Source organism: Mytilus trossulus, chromosome 3 (genome assembly GCF_036588685.1).
Source record: "Mytilus trossulus isolate FHL-02 chromosome 3, PNRI_Mtr1.1.1.hap1, whole genome shotgun sequence".
NCBI lineage: Eukaryota > Metazoa > Mollusca > Bivalvia > Mytilida > Mytilidae > Mytilus > Mytilus trossulus.
The window spans coordinates 12,655,037-12,675,009 of NC_086375.1; the positions used below are offsets into that span (position 1 = coordinate 12,655,037).

The window sequence follows — 19,973 nt, forward strand, 5'->3', positions numbered from 1 at the left end:
TATGGTTGTAGCCGCCGGACTATGTCCTCTAATGTTTAAAACACAATTAATAAATTTTCCAGAAAAAGTCCTTACATTACTCAAACTAATCCATATATGAAATGCCAAAAAAGGAAGTCATGCATGAATTACAAACATTGCACTGACAATAAAACTAATTCTTGAATACAACCAATCAAGAGATCATTTGTATCATTCTCTATCATAGAACTAGTATATTTGTATAGAATGGAATCTGTATGGGGCAAATCTTGCCTTCCTGATTTTGTATACTAGATCAAGTTTCTGTAGATTCATTATGGCTTAAAGGTGGTACTGTAAAACAGACATTTTTGCGCGCATTTAACTTTTTTGTTGAATAATGAACTAAAATACCAGATTAATTATTGCGATTTTAGTAGACAGAGCAAACAGAATGCTATCTAAGTTATCTAGTCAGTCGCTATTTTCACCATGCTAAGCAAAATCGGAAAACAAATTGTATAAAATTGTGATTAATGTGGAACAAATCATAAAATGAATTGACTGACAATTTTGGTCTCTTTACTTTTCAGTTATTTTGCTTTAACACAGAACAAACTAGTTGATGAGCATGACAATATCTACGAAATACAATATAGTCAAAATCGAAATTATTGCCATTGAAAGGCAATGTTTATCCTTTTTTTTTGTATTTTTGGGGAGACTATACTAACAGCTTTATATCCAAATAATAAAAAGTGAAAAAAGAAACAATTGACAATGCATAGACTTGTTAATTATATGCGAATTTCATCTATATTTTAGACTAGACGCTATCTAAACAGACTGCAATTGCGTCTTTGTTTACTTATATTGATATCTATCTTTATATCGGATTATATGCCCATGATATCTTTCCAGGTCTGTTTGGTTTCATGTTAGAGATAAAAAAAAAAAATATATGTCAATCGTTATGTTTTCCTGTATAAGAATGACATTTTGTACCCCAATCTGTTAATATAATGGTTATTCTTGGTTTACTTTTTAATGTATGCATTCTTTTCATTTTAATGAATAAACATGCTGACCATGTCCAACCCATATCAATTAATGTTCAACTTAAGGGTTGCATGAATACCGATTCAATTGAGGTAGACATATTGACTTGCAAGTCAATAATACAATAGCCATGCTCCTTTGAGGTTCATCAAACGATATTGAAAAAGGTATACTACACTCCTTTCGAAGTAGTCTAGTCTTACAGACAGATGGATTGGTTATCTGTCGGACTAGTCTACTCTTAAAGGATGGTAGTTTACCTAACCTAAAAATGACTCCACGCTTCAGCTAACAAGCAAGCTAACCAAGGATTCTACCTTTTCCTACACACTCAATGAAATCGGCTGTAATACAGACTGAAAATGTCCACAGCACATGTTATCCATTTGTTTAAGTACAGCATGTACACCTGAATAACTTTATTTTATTAAGCATTTGTATAGATTTTTACATAAGTACTAGTAGATTACTGGATTTATCCAATCAAGATATTCAAATGATCGAATCTTAGAGTCCAAGCCTCGGCGAGGATATTCGAGATCGAATAAAACCGATAATGAATGAGTGACTAGGTACGACTGTGTTACTCTTATGATCATCAAATAACTTTTCATATTTTATTGACCAAAATCCCCTTCGAGTGCTTCTTGACATTCCTGATATCTAAGTCATACATTTCAATAATTCCAAATACATTTATGGCCCCAGTTCCACTATTATAACAGGAGACGATTACATCGTCCAGGACCAAGAGTTGAATTCATTCCTTAGTAAAGGACACAAATGCACCCGTCAATTAGTAATTGAAATGATTTTCGTTATATCATCAACAACTCACTCCATTACTATTGTAGAAATGGAATAAAACGAGAAAAAGCTGACAAACAATGCAATCCTTAGATATTTTTTTTAGAATCAGTAATTTAATTATCTGATATTCGTATGAAACATTTTGAAGAATATTTTACTCTTAACAACAACCATACTAGCACTATATCTCGTCTCAAACATAAGTTGTAAGAATTCCACAAGGAGTTTGATTTTTGTCCCGGCTGATAATGTTGCCAAAAATATCATATTGTTTGACGTAAATTTTATATTGAGGTTCTGAAAAAGGGAATCACAAATTCACCAACATTCAAATTGACTTAATTATTGAAAAATGGAATCGTTAATAAGCATAAACTTTTTACTACCTCTTAACAAGCAGAACTGAATAACATAAACATTCCAATTATGTACTGGCCTCCGAAGCTGCACAAAGCATATTACAAACATAAGTTTATTTCGTCTTCAACCCAATGTTCCACGACTGAGCTTTCTATTTTACTAACGAGTACACTAAGTTCAATCGAAAACCTTGTAACAATTTTTTCAAGTAAGGTATACGAAAATAATGGGATTATGTTTTACACTTGGAGTGGTAAAATTTTGTTGGATGTACTTGATAAACTGCATGCTCATATTGGTGCTTTCGAATCTATTCTAAGTAAGGATTTTTCTACCCTATATAACATTTTTCATAATCTCAATAAGAAAAAAAATCACAGACCTAATTAAATGTATGGAATAGGGATAAATATATATTTACGGTTTTAAGTCATATTTTAGTAAAAGCAAACACAAGAACTGTGTTTATTGGACCTGCTTTGATATGATAAATGTAATTGAATTGTACTGTAAAACATTTTTGAGAATTCGTATATCGCCAAATTATCGAAAGTCCAATGGGGACTAAGTGTGCACAACTAATTGCGGACCTGATTATGTATTGTAACGAATCTCAATTTATGTCTATAATAACAAAGAATCATCAAAAAATATTTGATACAAAAACATGAAAAACTAAATCACACTTTTAGATATTTGAATGAATTTTTTTGCTCTCAATAATGAAGACTTAAGTATGAGTATGAAAACTAAATAGATTTATCCTGTTGAATTCCTTTAAATAAAGCTAATACTAACATAAAATTATCAATATCTCTAACGGGAAACTTAATACCAAAATGTATGATAAAAGAGATGATTTTTCATTTCCTATTGTTAATCATTCGTTTTTAGAGGATGACGTTACCTTGGCACCATCGTATGGTGCTTATACATCTAAAAATTTTCGATTCGCTCGTGGATGTATCAACGTGTTTGGTTTTTACGAAAGAAATCTCTGTATTACTGAAAAATTAAGACACCCGAGTTTTCGATATCACAAACTTTTATTATATATTTAATGCTTGTTATAGGGATTTCGAATATTTGATAAAGATGGAAACTCTAGACCTGTATCATGTGTATCGCGCACCCTATATCACACCCTTTTGGAAACATCTCGGGAATATTTTTTGAACTTCTCAGTTGTTGTCTGCTTGCAATTTCACCTGCTGGAGGGACACATGTGCCCATTTATTTAATTCATACAAGCACTTGTTCATTGCTGCATGATTATAAAAAAAAACCACCGACGATTATACAAAGTAATCTTTTTCTTCAACAGTTCTACAAAATAGATGATTGTAACGTCATCAGGGTATGACTTCAAATATCGAACCCATTGAAGAAAAGTATTACAATATAGAATCTTCGGTATTTTATTTAAAAGAGATACAGCATGAAAAGGGCAGTCAAACAACCTCCATAACCCATGGCATTGTCCAAAATACGGAAGTCGAACTCAATATTTGTATTAAAAGTGGTTAAATATAAGATCATTATTTATTTTATTTCGTTAACCAATTTGTAACAATTTCATTGATTTTTTCCCTTTGATTCGTTGATTTGATTGGTTTTTTTTTGTATCTTTCAGTCTTTTCGGTTTTTTTTTGTGGGAAGATTTCTTTTTGTTTCGTTTTATTTATATTTCGTTTCGATATTTATATGCACCCATTTAGAATAACCATGAGTGGTGTACAACCACTGACGTAGTTGCATTGTACAGATAATGGCGTGTGCATCGGAAGTACAAAGTAAGATTATAATATAAATATAGTTATACACAAAACTACTATAACATGTGTAATATAGTAGTCTCAGTTTTACTTTCAGTTTGAGAGGGCAGGGGTAGTGGTTGCTTAGGCAGAGACATCATATCAGTATTTTTTTAAATGGTTTCCCAGTTTCAATTATATTGAGTTGAATTGCTCAGAATGTCAAGATCATGATCTATTTTCTTCCATTTTGCACCAAGACTATCAGATGATTCCGTAGGTAAAGAAAAAAATATATATGTGGTTCGGGTTTATTTATTGACCCTATCCAAAACCCGACCACAGCACTTTTTCCCCTTTTTGATAAAAAAAAGTATCTGTTCGTTAATTACCGGAAGAGAAATATAAAAGTATCCTTGATAAAACCATTATCGAAATGATCCCTTAATAAATAGTTTATATTTATAGCAGTATTAACTTTCGATTTTCTTCCCAGTTGTGTATTTAAGATAAATACCTGTGTGTTCAGGTATATTTTGCAGTCATGACCTAGATTCTCCAAGTTAAATATACATTCTTATTTATATCGATTCTTTCTATCAATGCAATATATGCTTGACTGTACATCAAATTGAACACATTTCAGAATTTAATTAATAAAAGTAGTAATCTTGCAAACACACCCATGATCACATGTTATAATTTGTGTATTTACTTGTGTTGACAACCTTTTGCTTTTTGGCGAGGAAATAGGGGCTAACCCCTATTACTGACAAAATAGACGAAAAATACCAAAGGAACATCCAAACTTAATAGTCATAAATAAACTGACAATGCCATGACAAAAAACTGAGAAAATGACTAAAAGACAAACAACAGTATACAAAACAATGATCACTGAACAATACTAACCAAAAGGAAAAAAATGGTGATAATCCCAGGTGCATCAAAAAGGTAGACAGATCCTCCTCCACTTGTGGCTCCCGTCGTGTTGTACAATCACGTTAACAAGTTAAATTCGGTCGGTCACATTCGAGGAAAAAAGGTTGTTATTGTGGGAACGACAGTTGGAACATATCCGTTTTCAGATAATCCACAACGTTGAACCAACTCGTGATGGCGTTGATTTTTTTAAGTGGAGTCGCGTAACGAGAAATCTACAATGTACATGTGTGCAACTATAACCAGTCGCCTGGTATGAAAATTTGAATCCACATGTTTTACATAAACCGGATGTAAAGGTGAACCATAATTTAAATAGAAGTTCACAGAGACAATTTAGTGTTTAGTGTTTTACAAATAGTGTTTTACAAATACACCGGATGCAAAACTGAACACACTCCATAGGGAAGTTTTCCTCGACACATAAGTGTTTTAGATATACCTTGGTTAAGACTTAAAACTTAAAGCTTAATACAAAAAATTATGAGAAAAGAGACGTTTTTTTTATTTCCTATTGTTAATTATCCATTTTTAGATGGTGACGTTCCCTTGTCACCATCTTATGGTATTTATATATCTCAACTTGTCCGATTTGCTCGTGTATGTTACAACGCATTTGATTTCAACGAAAGAAATCTCTGTATTACACCAGAGTTTTCGATATCACAAACTAATCAAAACATTTACTAAATTTTATCATCGGTACAAGGACATCATTCGTAAATATGAATCAACATGCAAACATCTTATACGTTCAGGTATTTCACATCCAATATTTTATGGTAATATTCTTTACTAAGCACAAAAATGTCGGCATTCACCTCAAAAGCTAACCAAACCTTTGAACAGACGTATTCGGAAAGGATATAGTTACGATACTGTTGTCAGGTCATTAAGGATTGCATATTTTGGTATTAATATTCATTCACTCATTGGGTCTTTGCATCGGAAATAAACACTATCATTTTAAAACCATCTGTTGGCATGATACGGGTTATGTTCTTCTCATATATTATATGATGGTATGATACTAAACCCCTAACGGGTGGGGTTTTTCTTGATTTTCATATGATGAAGACATAATCTTTCAATCAGTTTAATTGAGGTCTGGAGTTGGCATGTCAGAAACTGCTAGTAGTCCTTTGTTAATTTATGTATCATTGTCATTTTGCTTAGTTTCTTTTGTTACCTATTCTGACATCGGACTCGGACTTCTTTTAAACTGAGTTTTACTGTGCGTATTGCTATGTGCTTCTTTATTCTACATTGGTTAGAGGTATAGGGGGAGGGTTGAGATCTTACAAAACATGTTTAACCCCGCCGCATTTTTGCGCCTGTCCCAAGTCAGGAGCCTCTGGCCTTTGTTAGTCTTGTGTGTTTTTTAATGTCAGTTCTTTTTAATGTTTTGGAGTTAAGTGTGACGCCCATTTTCACTGAACTAGTACAATCATTTTTTAGGGGCCAGCTGAGGACCACCTTCGGGTGCGGGATTTTCTAGCTGCGTAGAAGACCTATTGGTGGCTTTCATCTGTTGTCTGCTCTTTGGTCAGGTTCTTGTCTCTTTGACATATTCCCCATTTCCATTCTCAATTTTATTAACGTCATAAGTTCATATCAAGACAGATATGCTTCCATAAAACGGGCTCTTTCTTAATGAAGATTCACAGGAACAAAGTGTTAAACATTAGTAAATTAAGGGAATCTTTTTTTCCCAGTTTTATTTAATGGTCAAAACAGACTATAATTCAGTGGATGTCGATGGTTCATCTCTGTCATATTTGTATTTCGTAAATTGTTTTGTTATAAATTAGGCCGCTCAATTTATCTGAATTTTTAACATCACATACTTGTGTGGAATAGATTTATACCTAATCTCAGTTTAATTGTTTCATATTTTTCATGTTTGGGTCTTTTATAGCCGACCATACAGTTTTGGTTTTCTCATTGGTAAAGGCTGTACGTTTGTCTATAATTGTTTACATACACTCCATTTGAACTATGGTGGATAGTTGTCTCATTGACAGTCCTATCACATCTTCTTATTTTCATATCATATGTTGAAAAACGAAATAATAATTTTTATCGAGTATGTCTCGGACGAAAGACATACCGATCCTGTTGACAACATCAACGTATAAGTTAAGACAGTAGTTTAAAAAAAAAAACCAAGAGTGCACACGCTGAAATGTCTCGCATTCTTTATCAACCATTGATATTATCTTGACAGTCCTAAATATAAAGCTTTACTAAAACTATCACATAAACTTAACATGATCCAAAAAAATTAGGTCAAGGTCATATAAACCAAACGAGAAATACATGTACAGCTTACAATCCCTCCATTCAACAAATATAAATGACCTATTACATATAGTTTAAGAAAAACAGACCAAAACACAAAAAAATAACACTGAGCAATGAACCGTGAAAATGAAGTCAAGGTCAAATAAAACATATGAGACTGACAGGTACATCATAATATATTTTTATACACCAAATATAGTTGACCTATTGCATATAGTATTAGAAAAAAAGACCAAAACTCAAAAACTTTACTTTGACCACAGAACCATGAAAATGATGTCAAGGTCAGATGACACCTGCCAGTTAGACATGTACACCTTTCAATCCTTCAATACATCAAGTATACTAGACCTATTGCTCATAGTATCCGAGATATGGACTTGACCACCAAAATTTTACCTTGTTCACTGATCCATGAAATGAGGTCGAGGTCAAGTGAAAACTGTCGGACGGGCATGAGGACCCTGCAAGGTACGCACACACCAAATATAGTTATCCTATTACTCATAATAAGAGAGAAATTAACATTACAAAAAATCTTAACTATTTTTTCTATGTTGAGCTTTCTGTGACAAGTCGCAGGCTCGACAAAAATTAAGGTTTTTTTAGACATCAATAACGTCAATGAAATTCGGACGGAATATTTTGTACGACCTAACGACAGTATCAAAGATAAATTTTCTAAATAATTATTTTCAATTTTTTTGTGTATTTTTTGGTCGTTAAAAACATAGTCTTTCAGACATCAATAGCTTTGTAAAATCTTAGAAAATTACACCTACGCTTTCACTAACTTTAACGGTACCAATATATCTGTACCAGGTGTGCCGTTCGACAATTAATGCCTCTTCAGTGATGCTCGATGCCAAAATATTTCAACAGATTTATAAACAAATTGTATCCAGACTAAAATTATTGTTTTTACAATCGTGAATCATAACTTTTTTCATCTTTTGTTTTTTATTCGTATTTTACTGATAAATGGACTTTTTTTGTAGTGCACGATAACTACAATCTGTGATTATGATTACGCTACTTACGTTGGTAAACCTATATTGATGTTTAAAAACTTGCGAAAAAAGTAATTTTTAGGATCTGGAAAAAAATCTTTCTGTATCTAGCTGACTAAATGATAAATGATATATGGATGAACCGTAAATGATAACGGACTTAGTTTTTGTCAGTCAAAATTACATTTTACACTGACAGCAGGAATCGCAATCAAGATAATAGGTGCCCTTTGCACACGTTAGTAGTAATTCGTTATTGATAATTTGTCGTACATGTAAAGAGGCTATACACATGTAGTTACAAACTTTATAATCCTGTTTTAATTTTATAAACAAATCAACTTGCATTATATACTTTTAGATATATCTGGATTAACAAACACTAAATGTGGCCCTTGTCAAGTAAGAGAGAGGGATAGGCCACCACAGTATTGGTGTATGTCTTGTGAAGAGGGTCTTTGTGATGAATGTTATGAGAACCACAAGGCAATAAAAGTATCGAGACATCATTCTGTTGTCCCTGTTGAGTCATCTGAAACATTTCATAATTTGATCTCCACATTCCAGACAGAATGTCATATCCATGACAGTCCGTTTGAGTTGTATTGCCCAAGTCATGAAACACCTTGCTGTTCCGAATGTGCTGCCATGAACCACGCTAGCTGTTTGGGTATAACTCTATTCCATACATTTGTTAGTGATATTAAGTATTCAGATAAATTGGACGACCTCGATAAGAATATAGGAACTGCTTTGGAAAACATAGAAAAACTGATAGAAATTCATAGAAATAATTTGCAGCAACTGGAAAGTCAATATAAGGGAGAGTTTAAATTGTGTGATATTGATGGAAATTTAAATGCTTCTAAATTTAAACTTCAAACAAAATTTCAACAGTCGCTCCAGAAGCAGAAAATTGAAATAGAAAAAGTTATGTCAGAACTTAATAGAAAAAGAAAAATGATAGTAGAAAATCGAAATAATCTAACCCAGCTGAAACTTTGTGGCACTGATACACAAGTGTTTCTTTTGATAAAACGAATAGAAGAAATTTTGGTAGACGATTTGAATGCACCTAATGCTATGTTAAATGCACAGTCTAGGAAACAGACATATTCACCAAAGGAAGAGAAGGAACATTTGAAAAAAATATTCACAGTAAAGAGATTGAACAAGGAGTTTACCAATTATAGGTAAGTTGAAATCGATAACAAAATAAATCAAGAAAGACAAAATATGAAGTAAAAAAGAGTCGAAATATACCAAACTCATAAGTCGAAAAATTAACTAACAACGCTATGGCTAATAAGAACATTATTAACAGACAAATAATAGTACATAAAAAATCAACATAAAAAACACGAACCCCAACACAAACTGGGGGTGGTCTCAGGTGATTTGGTAGGGTAAGCAGATCCTACTCTACCTATAGCATAGTCATGTTACATTATAGTAACATATTTGTCTCCGAAATCAGGGAGGCCACTTCAATTATTTTGTGGTGAAGGTGAGCAGCTGAGACCATTCAGTTCACCGAAATGATTTGCCAAAAGCATCTATGGTTATCTATTCATGGCGTAGAAAATCCTAAGTAAGTAACTTTGTATGTGTTTTGTCTTAAATAAGCTGATTAAAGCTTTCTTTAATGACTGTTTCTATATATATAGAATGAAAGCTTCCCCTAAAATTATTGGAAATCAACAATACAAAACCCTTGTTATGCTTGTAAAACAGCGCAATGAAGTCATAAAATTTCACTTATTCCACTAAGTTTGTGACTTAAAAATTCAATCATGTTTTGATTGTGCTGACATGGATTTTTTTGGTCTATATAGTTAGCTTATATAAAAATAAGGAGATGTGGTAGGATTGTTGGTGAATACCTTTGACATTGTTTTAATTAACCCAATACGACTGTTTTGCTGCCAAAAATGTCTTTAAAGTATTAAAGTTGTCAAGAAGATACCAAAAGGGATAGTCACACTCATAGGTCGAAAAAGAACCAAAAAGCCACGGCAAAAACGAAATAAAACAGGACAAACAACAGTAAAGAAAACACAACTTAGAAAACTAGCTAAGTACTAAGCGATACGAATTCCACAGCAAACCGGGGATGATAGGAAATACAACCAATGAAATATCAACTGGCTGATATATACTCCGTATGCATGCGCTGCTAGAATGTTGCTTTATAGAATTGGAAAGATAATTATTGGGAAACTAAAATCACTTCTTTTTTCATCAAGTATTGTCCTAAATGGACATTCATTGTAAATTTCTGGATGTATGTCAAGATATGAGGCAGACACACCTGTATATGTTGTGTCTTTTCTTTCAAGTTCGATTGATATGTGTTCACCACACTTTGTATTATTAAGTGAGAGGGCATCATCAATGTCACGGATGGAAATGCCGATTATGTGTGGTCTCTTTTATTTTTTTGTTCCAGTAAGTGGTCTTAAAGTTGATATTAATTGCATCGATGGTATTATGGTATCGTATTTGCGGGAGTTCGTTGGTTCGAATTCATATTTGCTACTCTTCACAGAAAACACTGCATGAGGGAGTAAGACGGGAGAATGGACGTCACGTAGTCAAGAGTAATGTGTTCGGGTAGGGTGAAATGTTTTCTTGCAGACTGTTACCTTGTGAGCCACTACTTTAGAAGTACAGCTTAACGTGTCGGTCTTGTAGTGATAAAACTCATATTGCATTTACATGATCTCGTCCTGTTTGTGCACCAAGACCCTGTTGATTCAGAAATTCTGCTAATATCCTTACAGAGTTGCAGAAGGTGAACTTCACATTTTTATAAAACGTTCATAATGACGTTTATTTTCTTTCTTAACTTTTAAACATACGTATAAACTATAAACAGTTTAAATGATGAACAAAACCAGACCTACACAAATGTTACTTAATAAGATTAACAAATACTCAAACATAATTAATTAGAATAAAGGTAGAAAATAAATATTTAACATATTTTTTACCAGGTGAGAGATTCAGGATCATTCGCTCCTTTTGTTTTTAGCTCACCTGGCCCGAAGAGCCGAGTGAGCTTTTCTCATCACTTGGCATCCGTCTTCCGTCGTTGTCCGTCGCGGTCTTCGTCGTGATTTTTTTACATTTTGAACTTCATCTAGAGAACCACAAAATGGAATGACACCAAACATGGCATGAATGTTCCTTATGAGGTGCTGACCAAGTGTTGTAACTTTAAAGCCGATTCAACAGCAAAGATGTCCGCCAGCAGGGGACTTAGTTTAACCTAGGACCCTATGGGAAATACAAACAAAGACTTCTTTTAGAGACCCACTAAATGGAATGAAACCAAACATGGCATGAATGTTTCTTATGAGGTGCTGACCAAGTGCTGTTACTTTGAAGCCGATCCATCATCCAAGATGGCCACCAGAGGGGGGACTTCGTTAAACATAGGACCCAGACCGTCCCCAGTTTTTGGTTGGGTTCGTGTTGCTCAGTCTTTAGTTTTTTATGTTGTGTTTTGTGTACTATCGTTTGCCAGTTGGTCTTTTTCTTTTTCAGCAATAGCGTTGTCAGTTTATTTTCGACCTATGATTTTGAATGTCTCTCTGGTATTTTTCGCCTCTCTTTTACTGAGATAGGGGAGTAAAGAAAGTACAACTAAACCGATTATCATGTGTTCAATAGTACTATTTATAGATTAGAAATGATGTAAGAACCACTTATGAGCCCATATTTTATCAGGCTAGACTGGTAAACAGCATACAATTCGTTGATTCTTTAAAATTTTTACTATTGCCCAGTAATTTTACACTACTGTAGCGAAGAAAAAATTAAAGAAATAGGTTTTAGATTTATCAATGAAGATTATGACAGTTCATACAAAAAACTTATAGAAAAAACAACATTTCCTATATTCAAAATTAGAAGAAAAAATCATTTTGCAACTGTAACATTTAATACAATTCATAGAAAGTTCTAGTTATCTACATGATTGAATTTAAAAATTAAAATTCAGAAATATTATTCTAGATCACAAGAAACAGCAGTACACCCTAATGTCAGAACTGCCAGGTATGAAATCGTTTCGTTATACCGCTGCATAAATCTTGAATGAGCTGCAAACCACATGAAACAATTTTTTGACGAATTTTAAAAACTGGAACCAAACAAGGATCAAAATTGCTGCTCATTCTGGTGCTGTGCGTGTACAGTGTGATTGACTGTTGGGCTCTTTTTCTTTTATTTTGTTTGACTGCTTGCTTTGTAAATCTTTTCTGTTACGTTACTATTATTTGCTATGCTTGTTACTTTAAGTTATGCTATGTTTTAAGATATACTTTCTTTTGCATGCATAATTCGAAAATATGAACGGAACTATCCTTTGAATATGTTAAACGTTTTTATCTAATGATGTTATCTATATTATCTTACCACTCGTTTTATGTTTAAAATTGTGTTTTTATGACTTTTCAATGTGTGTATATATTATATTATTTAGTTGATTTAAAATGCTAACTAGAGCTTGTATTTATGTAGTTCATTAAATGTCGACTAAGAATAACTCGTTGAATTGAATGTAGTTATTTTCATATATGATTTAGGAAGCATCGTTAATTTCTATGCAGTTTGGATTCTAGTTTTAAAATATTCAATTATGTTCAGTTGGATTGGTTGTGAGTTGAATAGATATTGTAGAAAAGCGATCACTTTCAACAAGATGATTTGTCACAGTGAAAAAGGACAGATGATAAAATACAAATAGATTCTATCCCTGCAACCAGAGTGTTACGGTATTTTTCCATTCGAGATAGTTAAATTTTTATATTTAAAGCGAGAGGCTTGCCGAGCTTTTTAAATAATTAAAATTTAACTGTTGAGAGTGGGAAAATATCGTAATTCACGAGTTATAGTGGTGGAATCTGTTTCTCTAATGGTTTTTATCCGGGTTTTTTTTCACAGACGGTTGTGTTCTATATATGTGACGTCATCATACATGGTCGAGTTTTTTTCAGGACGTCACAATAGGAAATTCAGAAAAAATCAAGAAAATTCAACGTCATAATTAAATTTCGATTAATCATTTGCTGAGAACAGATAATTCACTAGTGACTAGAATTAAATTTTTTTCACACCGTTCAAGAAATGTGAAAATAGCACAAAAATTAGAGAATTACGTTCTATATCATCAAGCTGACAGTTTTTATAAACTTTGAGAATAAATTCAATACGCTGTTTTTGATATAGATTCCTGTTTTGTTTTATATAGGATATCCTTGAATCAACGATATACAAATCGATTGTGTGCTACGAATAAGTAAAGTAAATGTAGTAAATGTCATTAGCAACATATTTACTATAATGATGACTTGGCTTTCAGGAATTCATCATTTTTATATTTATTGATATTCACCTTATTTCTCTTCCAATTCTGCATTTAAAGGAGTTGTTAGTTTTCTCATTTAAAATAATTATTAGGTATGCATTTGGTAACCTTCATCTTTATTGTATATTTATTTATTGATATTGTTTGTTTCTTTGGTAAACTTGGACTTCGATTTTAGAGAATAAAGAAAGGTTAAAGTAAGAAGGAAACGCGGTTATGAAAGTATGGTGAAGGAAAAAAAATTGATTACATTACATTAGTAATAGAACTTTTAACTTTTCACTTTAACTATGAAATATTAAGGTTATCTTGAAGAATAGTTATAGAAATGACAAGATCATATAAATTGAGATAGGGGAGTACAAAGTGCAATTTAAAACCGATTATCATGACATGACATTCCATAGTACTATCAATAGATAAGAACTGATGTTAAGACCAATTATCGGGCTTGGTGACAGCATACTGTCGGTTCTTTCCTTCAAATGATTTTATCTTAACTTTAATAATTGTCCATTAATTTGACAATACTGTAGCGGATGAAATCTTTTAAGATTGACATATTAAAAAAAAAGATCCATTAGATTTAGCTATGAAGATTATGATAGATCTTACGAAAGCTGATTAAATAATCAAAATTTACTATATTCAAAATAAGGAGAATAACATATTTTGCAACAGAGACATTTAATACAATTCATAAAAAGTTCTAGTTATCTATATGATTGAATTTAAAAATTGATATTAAAATTCAGAAGTATTATTCTAGGTCACAGGAAACAGCAGTACTCCCTAATGTCAGAACTGCCAGTTATGAAATCGTTTCGCTATACCGCTGCACAAATCTTGAATGAGCTGCCTAACCACATGAAAATAATCTTTTGACGGATTAAAAAAATGGAACAGGAAAGGGATCAAAATAGCTGCTCATACTGGTGCTGTGCATGCACACTGTGCTTTAATGCTGGGCTGTTTTTTTCTTTTGTTTGACTGCTTCATTTTTTTTTAAATATTTAATTTGCCGTTGCTATTAACTTTTATGCTTGTTAATCTAAGTCATGATATGTCTTAATATGAACGTTTGTTGCGTGCATAATTCCAAAATATGACTGAAACTACCATTATAACGTTTACATATTATCTATATTATCTTACCATTATATTATTCAAAACGCTCCAAAACGCTCATTTGAACTTGTATTGATGTACTAACTATATGTCGACTTAAAACAAATTGTTGAATTGAATTGAATTGAATGTAGATATTTTCATATATGATTTGGGAAGCATCGTAAATGTATATGCCGTTTGGAATTTAGTTTTAAAACATTCAAATATGTTCAGTTGGATTGGTTGTGAGTTGAATAGATATAGTAGAAAACCAATCACTTTAAACTATAAGATTTTTCACAGTGAGGAAAGAGCAGATAATAAAATACATATCGTTCTTCATCACCAAGCTGACAATTTTCATAAACTGTGAGAATCAAATCAAAACGACGTTATGACCATTATTCCTGTTTTATATTTTATTGGATATCCTCAAATCAACGATATACAAATCGATTGTGTGCTAGCTAAAGTATAAGTAACTGCAGTAAATGTCATTTGCCACATATATATTACTTATAATAAATTGGCTTTAAGGGATTCATCATTTTCTATGTTAGTTGATATTCATCTTATTTTTCTTCCAATTCTGGATTTTATGCTATGGGTTTTTTTAAATTTCATATTATTTTAAGTATGTCGTTGTGTTTGTAATCATTTTGATTTATATTTGTCACAACAAGAATGTTATAATCTATGCTCTTCATCATTTCAATTGAGTTTGATAGCGAAGAATAAAACAAGATCACAAGCAAAATGTTGCAATATGTCACTAAGCTTTAAGTTTTATAGTGTGCAAATAAATTATTTACTGGCAAAATATCAGCATGGTAACTAGTTAGAAATGTTTCTGCCATTGAGACAAATAAGAAATGGTCTGTCACAATCAAGCTCATAAAATGAAGGGAAAAAAAACACCCACAAAAAATCGATTTAAATTCTCATTTTATGGTTAAATATTGACTGATAGCATAGACTTGAGTATTTATACGTAGCCATAATGTAAATATAAATTATTCATGTTTTTTTAATAAGACATTTATTGTCGAAAGGTTCATCTGATGCAGAAAAATTAGTACCGAGTTAGCCATGTTAGTGTTATAATCAATTGTTTAACCACATGAAAATGGTGCATTTGATGATATAATGCCATTTTCAATCTTTAACAATGAAATGTAAATAATTGACATTTTTTAGTTTATATGCATATAAAAAAGCTTTTTTTATCATGGGTTATTGCAACAATTACTGTTTTATGAAAACCATGAATCTCATATTGGACATTTCTAAATGATATTACAATATTGGTGCTTAGTGGGTTTGGGGTCATCAGGAAAAAATACAACAGCCTTTTTGTTGTGAAACATGTCGCTTGTTATCTGCTGATTTATGGTTATTCTTGCCAATAGTAAACGTGAGAGAATGAGAATTTGATGTGGAGTTTTAAGTGTTGTATTGTGTTTCTTATTACATAGCTATACTTTGCACTCACTAGATGCTTCATTAAATATCCTTATTGTACACACGGAATGAATCGTCAACGTATGTCTAAATAAAAATATGTATTAATGTTGTACAATTTATAAAGGCAAATTTCTAGAAAACAAATTATTGAGCATGTAATGAAATCAAAATTATTTAGGACACTATTGATTTATAAAGTAAAGATACGTTTGTGGTTGATATATTAACGTAGAACCTTCATAAATTTATCTTGCGTGTTCTAAAAAAAGACGGACTCGGATAATGAAAAGTGTGTTTAATAAATACGTTCCCTTTCATGAGGAGGGAAGATCGCTGTTATAGCGAAATGAAACAAATGAGAAAATCATTCATTCCCCCACCTTTCGTGCTTAGTAAGAAGGCATTTTCCAAATATAAAGTTCAGAGCGTATACGAATTACTATCTATTTTATTTGATATTGTAGGTGTTTTTCCTTTATATTCTGCACTTTTAGTACAGCACATATTAATGTAGCCCGCTATAATGAACTAGCAAGTTTACAAGTTTACACGGCTTGTGTCTTCCATAAAAAGGGAAAAAATGATCGAGATAGCTGTTTGGCATATTTTTGAAAAATAGTTTTGTTGGAAATAACTTGTTGTCAGTTTCACAGAGGGTCACCCTTACTAAGGTTTTCTTTATATCTATATCTCATTTTCAGAAAATTCCTCAGTTCTGTAATTGACTACCAAGAATCTGACAAACCGAGGAGCGTGAGGTTAACTTGGAGTATGAAGATCACAAGTTCTATGGACCCAAACGATATGATGAAAGAAATAAAGAAAGTTTTAGACGTCAATAACTATGATTATGAACAAAGAGGAAAATATTTACTTTTATGTGTCCGTGGTGACCGGAATACAGACAGTTTAGTAGAATGGGAAATGGAAGTGTGCGTATTACCTAGACTTGCGCTTAATGGTGTACGCTTTGATATAATTTCGGGCCCTTCAATAGAATACAAGAACACGGTTTCAAAAATCACCAATGAATTGAAACTTTGATGATAGTATGAATTTAGAGTATACAAGGTGGCACAATGCAGTCCTGGTTATGATAATACTTATTATCACTGACTGACAATTGATTTTGGTAATGTTAATGCTCAAACAGAAACCTTATCATACAGAAACTTGCAAATATCTTATGGTGTTTTGTCTTTCATTAATTAGGATCTTCCAAATGTTTTAGGCCGGCCAGACAAGTTTTCTTTCATGTTTTTAACCCTTTTTACTTTAAGCATAAGAAGTAACCACTGGGTAACATTATGCAGGATTTAGTCAAAGTATGAATACATCAATTTTACTTGAAAAATACTCTTTCATATGTCAATCATTATTGCAATGAGTACCTTGTCATAATTAAATAACAGATAATTGAACATTGTCACAAAACACTTGTTAGTTTGTTTTACTATCAACAACATTTGGTCATAAATTAAGTTCTGTGTTTATTTTTATAATTAGGAAAGACTTTCTCAGTAAATATTTTGATTGAAATTAAAAAAACAAAAAACAAATGTATATTTATATCGGAAAAGTTAACATTAAGTTAAAATGAAGACTAAACTTCATTTCTGTCACTTCTTTTTAGAGAAAAACATAGATGTATTATATATTGAAACTTTAAAATCAAAGATAGAAGAGCAACCAACTTTGATAAGTTTTGTGAAACAGTCAGGTAGTCCGAAATATCATTGGGATGATCCTAAGCAAAAGGCTACTGATGCAATAATTCAGTTTATTGTTGGTAATTTACTTCTGTTTGCTACAATTGATAGCCAAAACTTCAAGAACGTTGTTAAAAACTTGATCCAAAATTTAACATTCCAAGCAGAAAACATCTTTCGTCTAAACTTATTCATACTAAAGCCAAGGATATGCTAGAATCTTTTGTGATTTAGTAAGGTGGGATTTCCCTTACTGCCTTTGGTATGAATTTTCTTATGTATTAATCTTAATAATATGACTAATTTTCTTTTGTAAAATCCTTTAAAATGTTTTAATTCATTTACCCTGTACCATTATTAAAACAGCAATTTTTTTTCAAGAAATGTCACCTTTAAATTTCTGTAAGAAAAAACAAATAAAGTGTTATTTTTCTTTAAAATTTATACTTGTACAAATGCCATATCAGTATCTAATAGAAGGTAATTACCATTACTTACGTGATGAAGCCATACACAAATTCTTTTGTAGTTTTCTTTTGATCCCATTATCATCAAAATCCTATTTATTGATTATTCAAATAAAGTACGTGAATATATATAAATGCAGCCTTTTGCAGAGGTTCTTATTGGGAAATATTGATGTATTTAGATAAAGCATACATTATAAAGTTTTAAAACATTGTTTGTCATGTTTCATTTCTTTGTATAGCACTTGTGTGCTTCAATGTGAGGATATAATTATCCATGTATAATTCCTAGTTGTGTTTTTTTAATTATTTTTATGTACTCTACTTAGTCAACCGAAATAGCCCCTTCATGTCAGTTAATATTTACCATTTTTCAGCATGAAAAACTTTCATATAACACTTGATGATTAATAGTTAGTAACTGTGTAGAAAAGTGGTAAATTAACAAAATAAATCTTGAAATTTGTACATAGCAATAAATAAACACACGTCAAAAAGCTGATATTTTATAACAAAAATACATGTATTTTCATAACTGGAAATCTTTAGCCAACATACAATTCTGTATATATTAAATTTTCATATGGTTCAGTAGAATATCATGTACAACTTGATTATTTTCTCCATATAATGATTATTTGGTCACGTGTAGGCTATAAAAGCTGTTCTGCATGCGGGATGGAATCATTTTTTTAAGACCACAACCATTTATTAAATTACAATGATAATTTTTCTTATTATTCTTACAAAATTCGAATAAAAATGCTACCACCCATATTGAATAAATTTGAATGCCTCTCATCCACCCACCCTATATATTTTGGAATAGTTTTAAGAAAACGTTGCATTTTTATTTTAGAATTGAAGGTTTTTTAAACTCATTTTTTTGCTTATTCTTATTCTAACTTATTATCCACCTTGAAAATCTAATTATTGAATATGTTTTATTTTTTAGTTGTGTTTTTAATAACATAATTGCATTTATAACTTGCTGTTTTATTGTTAACTTTTAGGTAACATTGAAAAAAAACATTCAGAGATATCTAAACAAAAAAAAAGTTTTGAATAAAAAAAGGTATAAAAATTCCTTGTTATTTGACAAATTCACATCATTTCAGTTCATTCAATGTTCATTGATAAAGTTTTCACCACTTTATCACAGGATTAATTAATACAGGTCACCAGTCAGTAACGTGTGTGTCCTCAACCAGCGTTGATTATGGCCCGGCATCTTATTTACATAGAATGAATCAGACGGTTGATAAAATGCATATGAATCCTAGTTCACACCTGCAAAAAAGAGGCCTGAAGTTCCACAGCAGTTGTCGGTCTCAGATGGACGTCATTCAGTTTTCTCTGAATATCGTCCCATAGATGTTCTATGGGATTTAAGGCCGGACTGAGAGCGGGCTAAGGCATAATTGTAATGTTGTTTTGCTGTAAAAATCCCTTACAGCTCTTGCAGTATGCGCACGTGCATTGTCATACTGGAAAGTTTTGTTTTGATAGCGTGCAAAATGTGGCACAACATGTGGTCGTAGAACTTGATCGGTATACAGGGCTGAATTGACATTGATTTGAATGTTGCTACACAGAAATGGAAAGTTCACAATAAGGAAGCTGAAATCATCTCTCGTGTCGTAAAGTTT

The 19,973-nt window shown here is 31.8% G+C and overlaps 1 protein-coding gene across 1 annotated transcript; it reads left to right on the forward strand.

The window, feature by feature from the left end:
* Positions 1 to 3,914: 3,914 nt before the first annotated feature.
* On the forward strand, positions 3,915 to 17,192 carry LOC134710385 (uncharacterized). Its single transcript, XM_063570740.1, has 3 exons — positions 3,915 to 3,983; positions 8,562 to 9,393; positions 16,850 to 17,192. Exons 1-3 carry the CDS (start codon positions 3,959 to 3,961, stop codon positions 17,190 to 17,192), a joined length of 1,200 nt encoding a protein of 399 aa, XP_063426810.1. The 5' UTR covers positions 3,915 to 3,958.
* The last annotated feature ends 2,781 nt before the right edge of the window (positions 17,193 to 19,973 follow it).

Bases quoted from the DNA above. Each gene is read 5' to 3' on its own strand.
- LOC134710385 (XM_063570740.1), top strand. From the start codon at position 3,959: ATGGCGTGTGCATCGGAAGTACAAA. The intron at 3,984-8,561 runs GTAAGATTATAA...ATATACTTTTAG, and splicing joins GTGTGCATCGGAAGTACAAA to ATATATCTGGATTAACAAAC. The intron at 9,394-16,849 runs GTAAGTTGAAAT...TCTCATTTTCAG, and splicing joins AAGGAGTTTACCAATTATAG to AAAATTCCTCAGTTCTGTAA.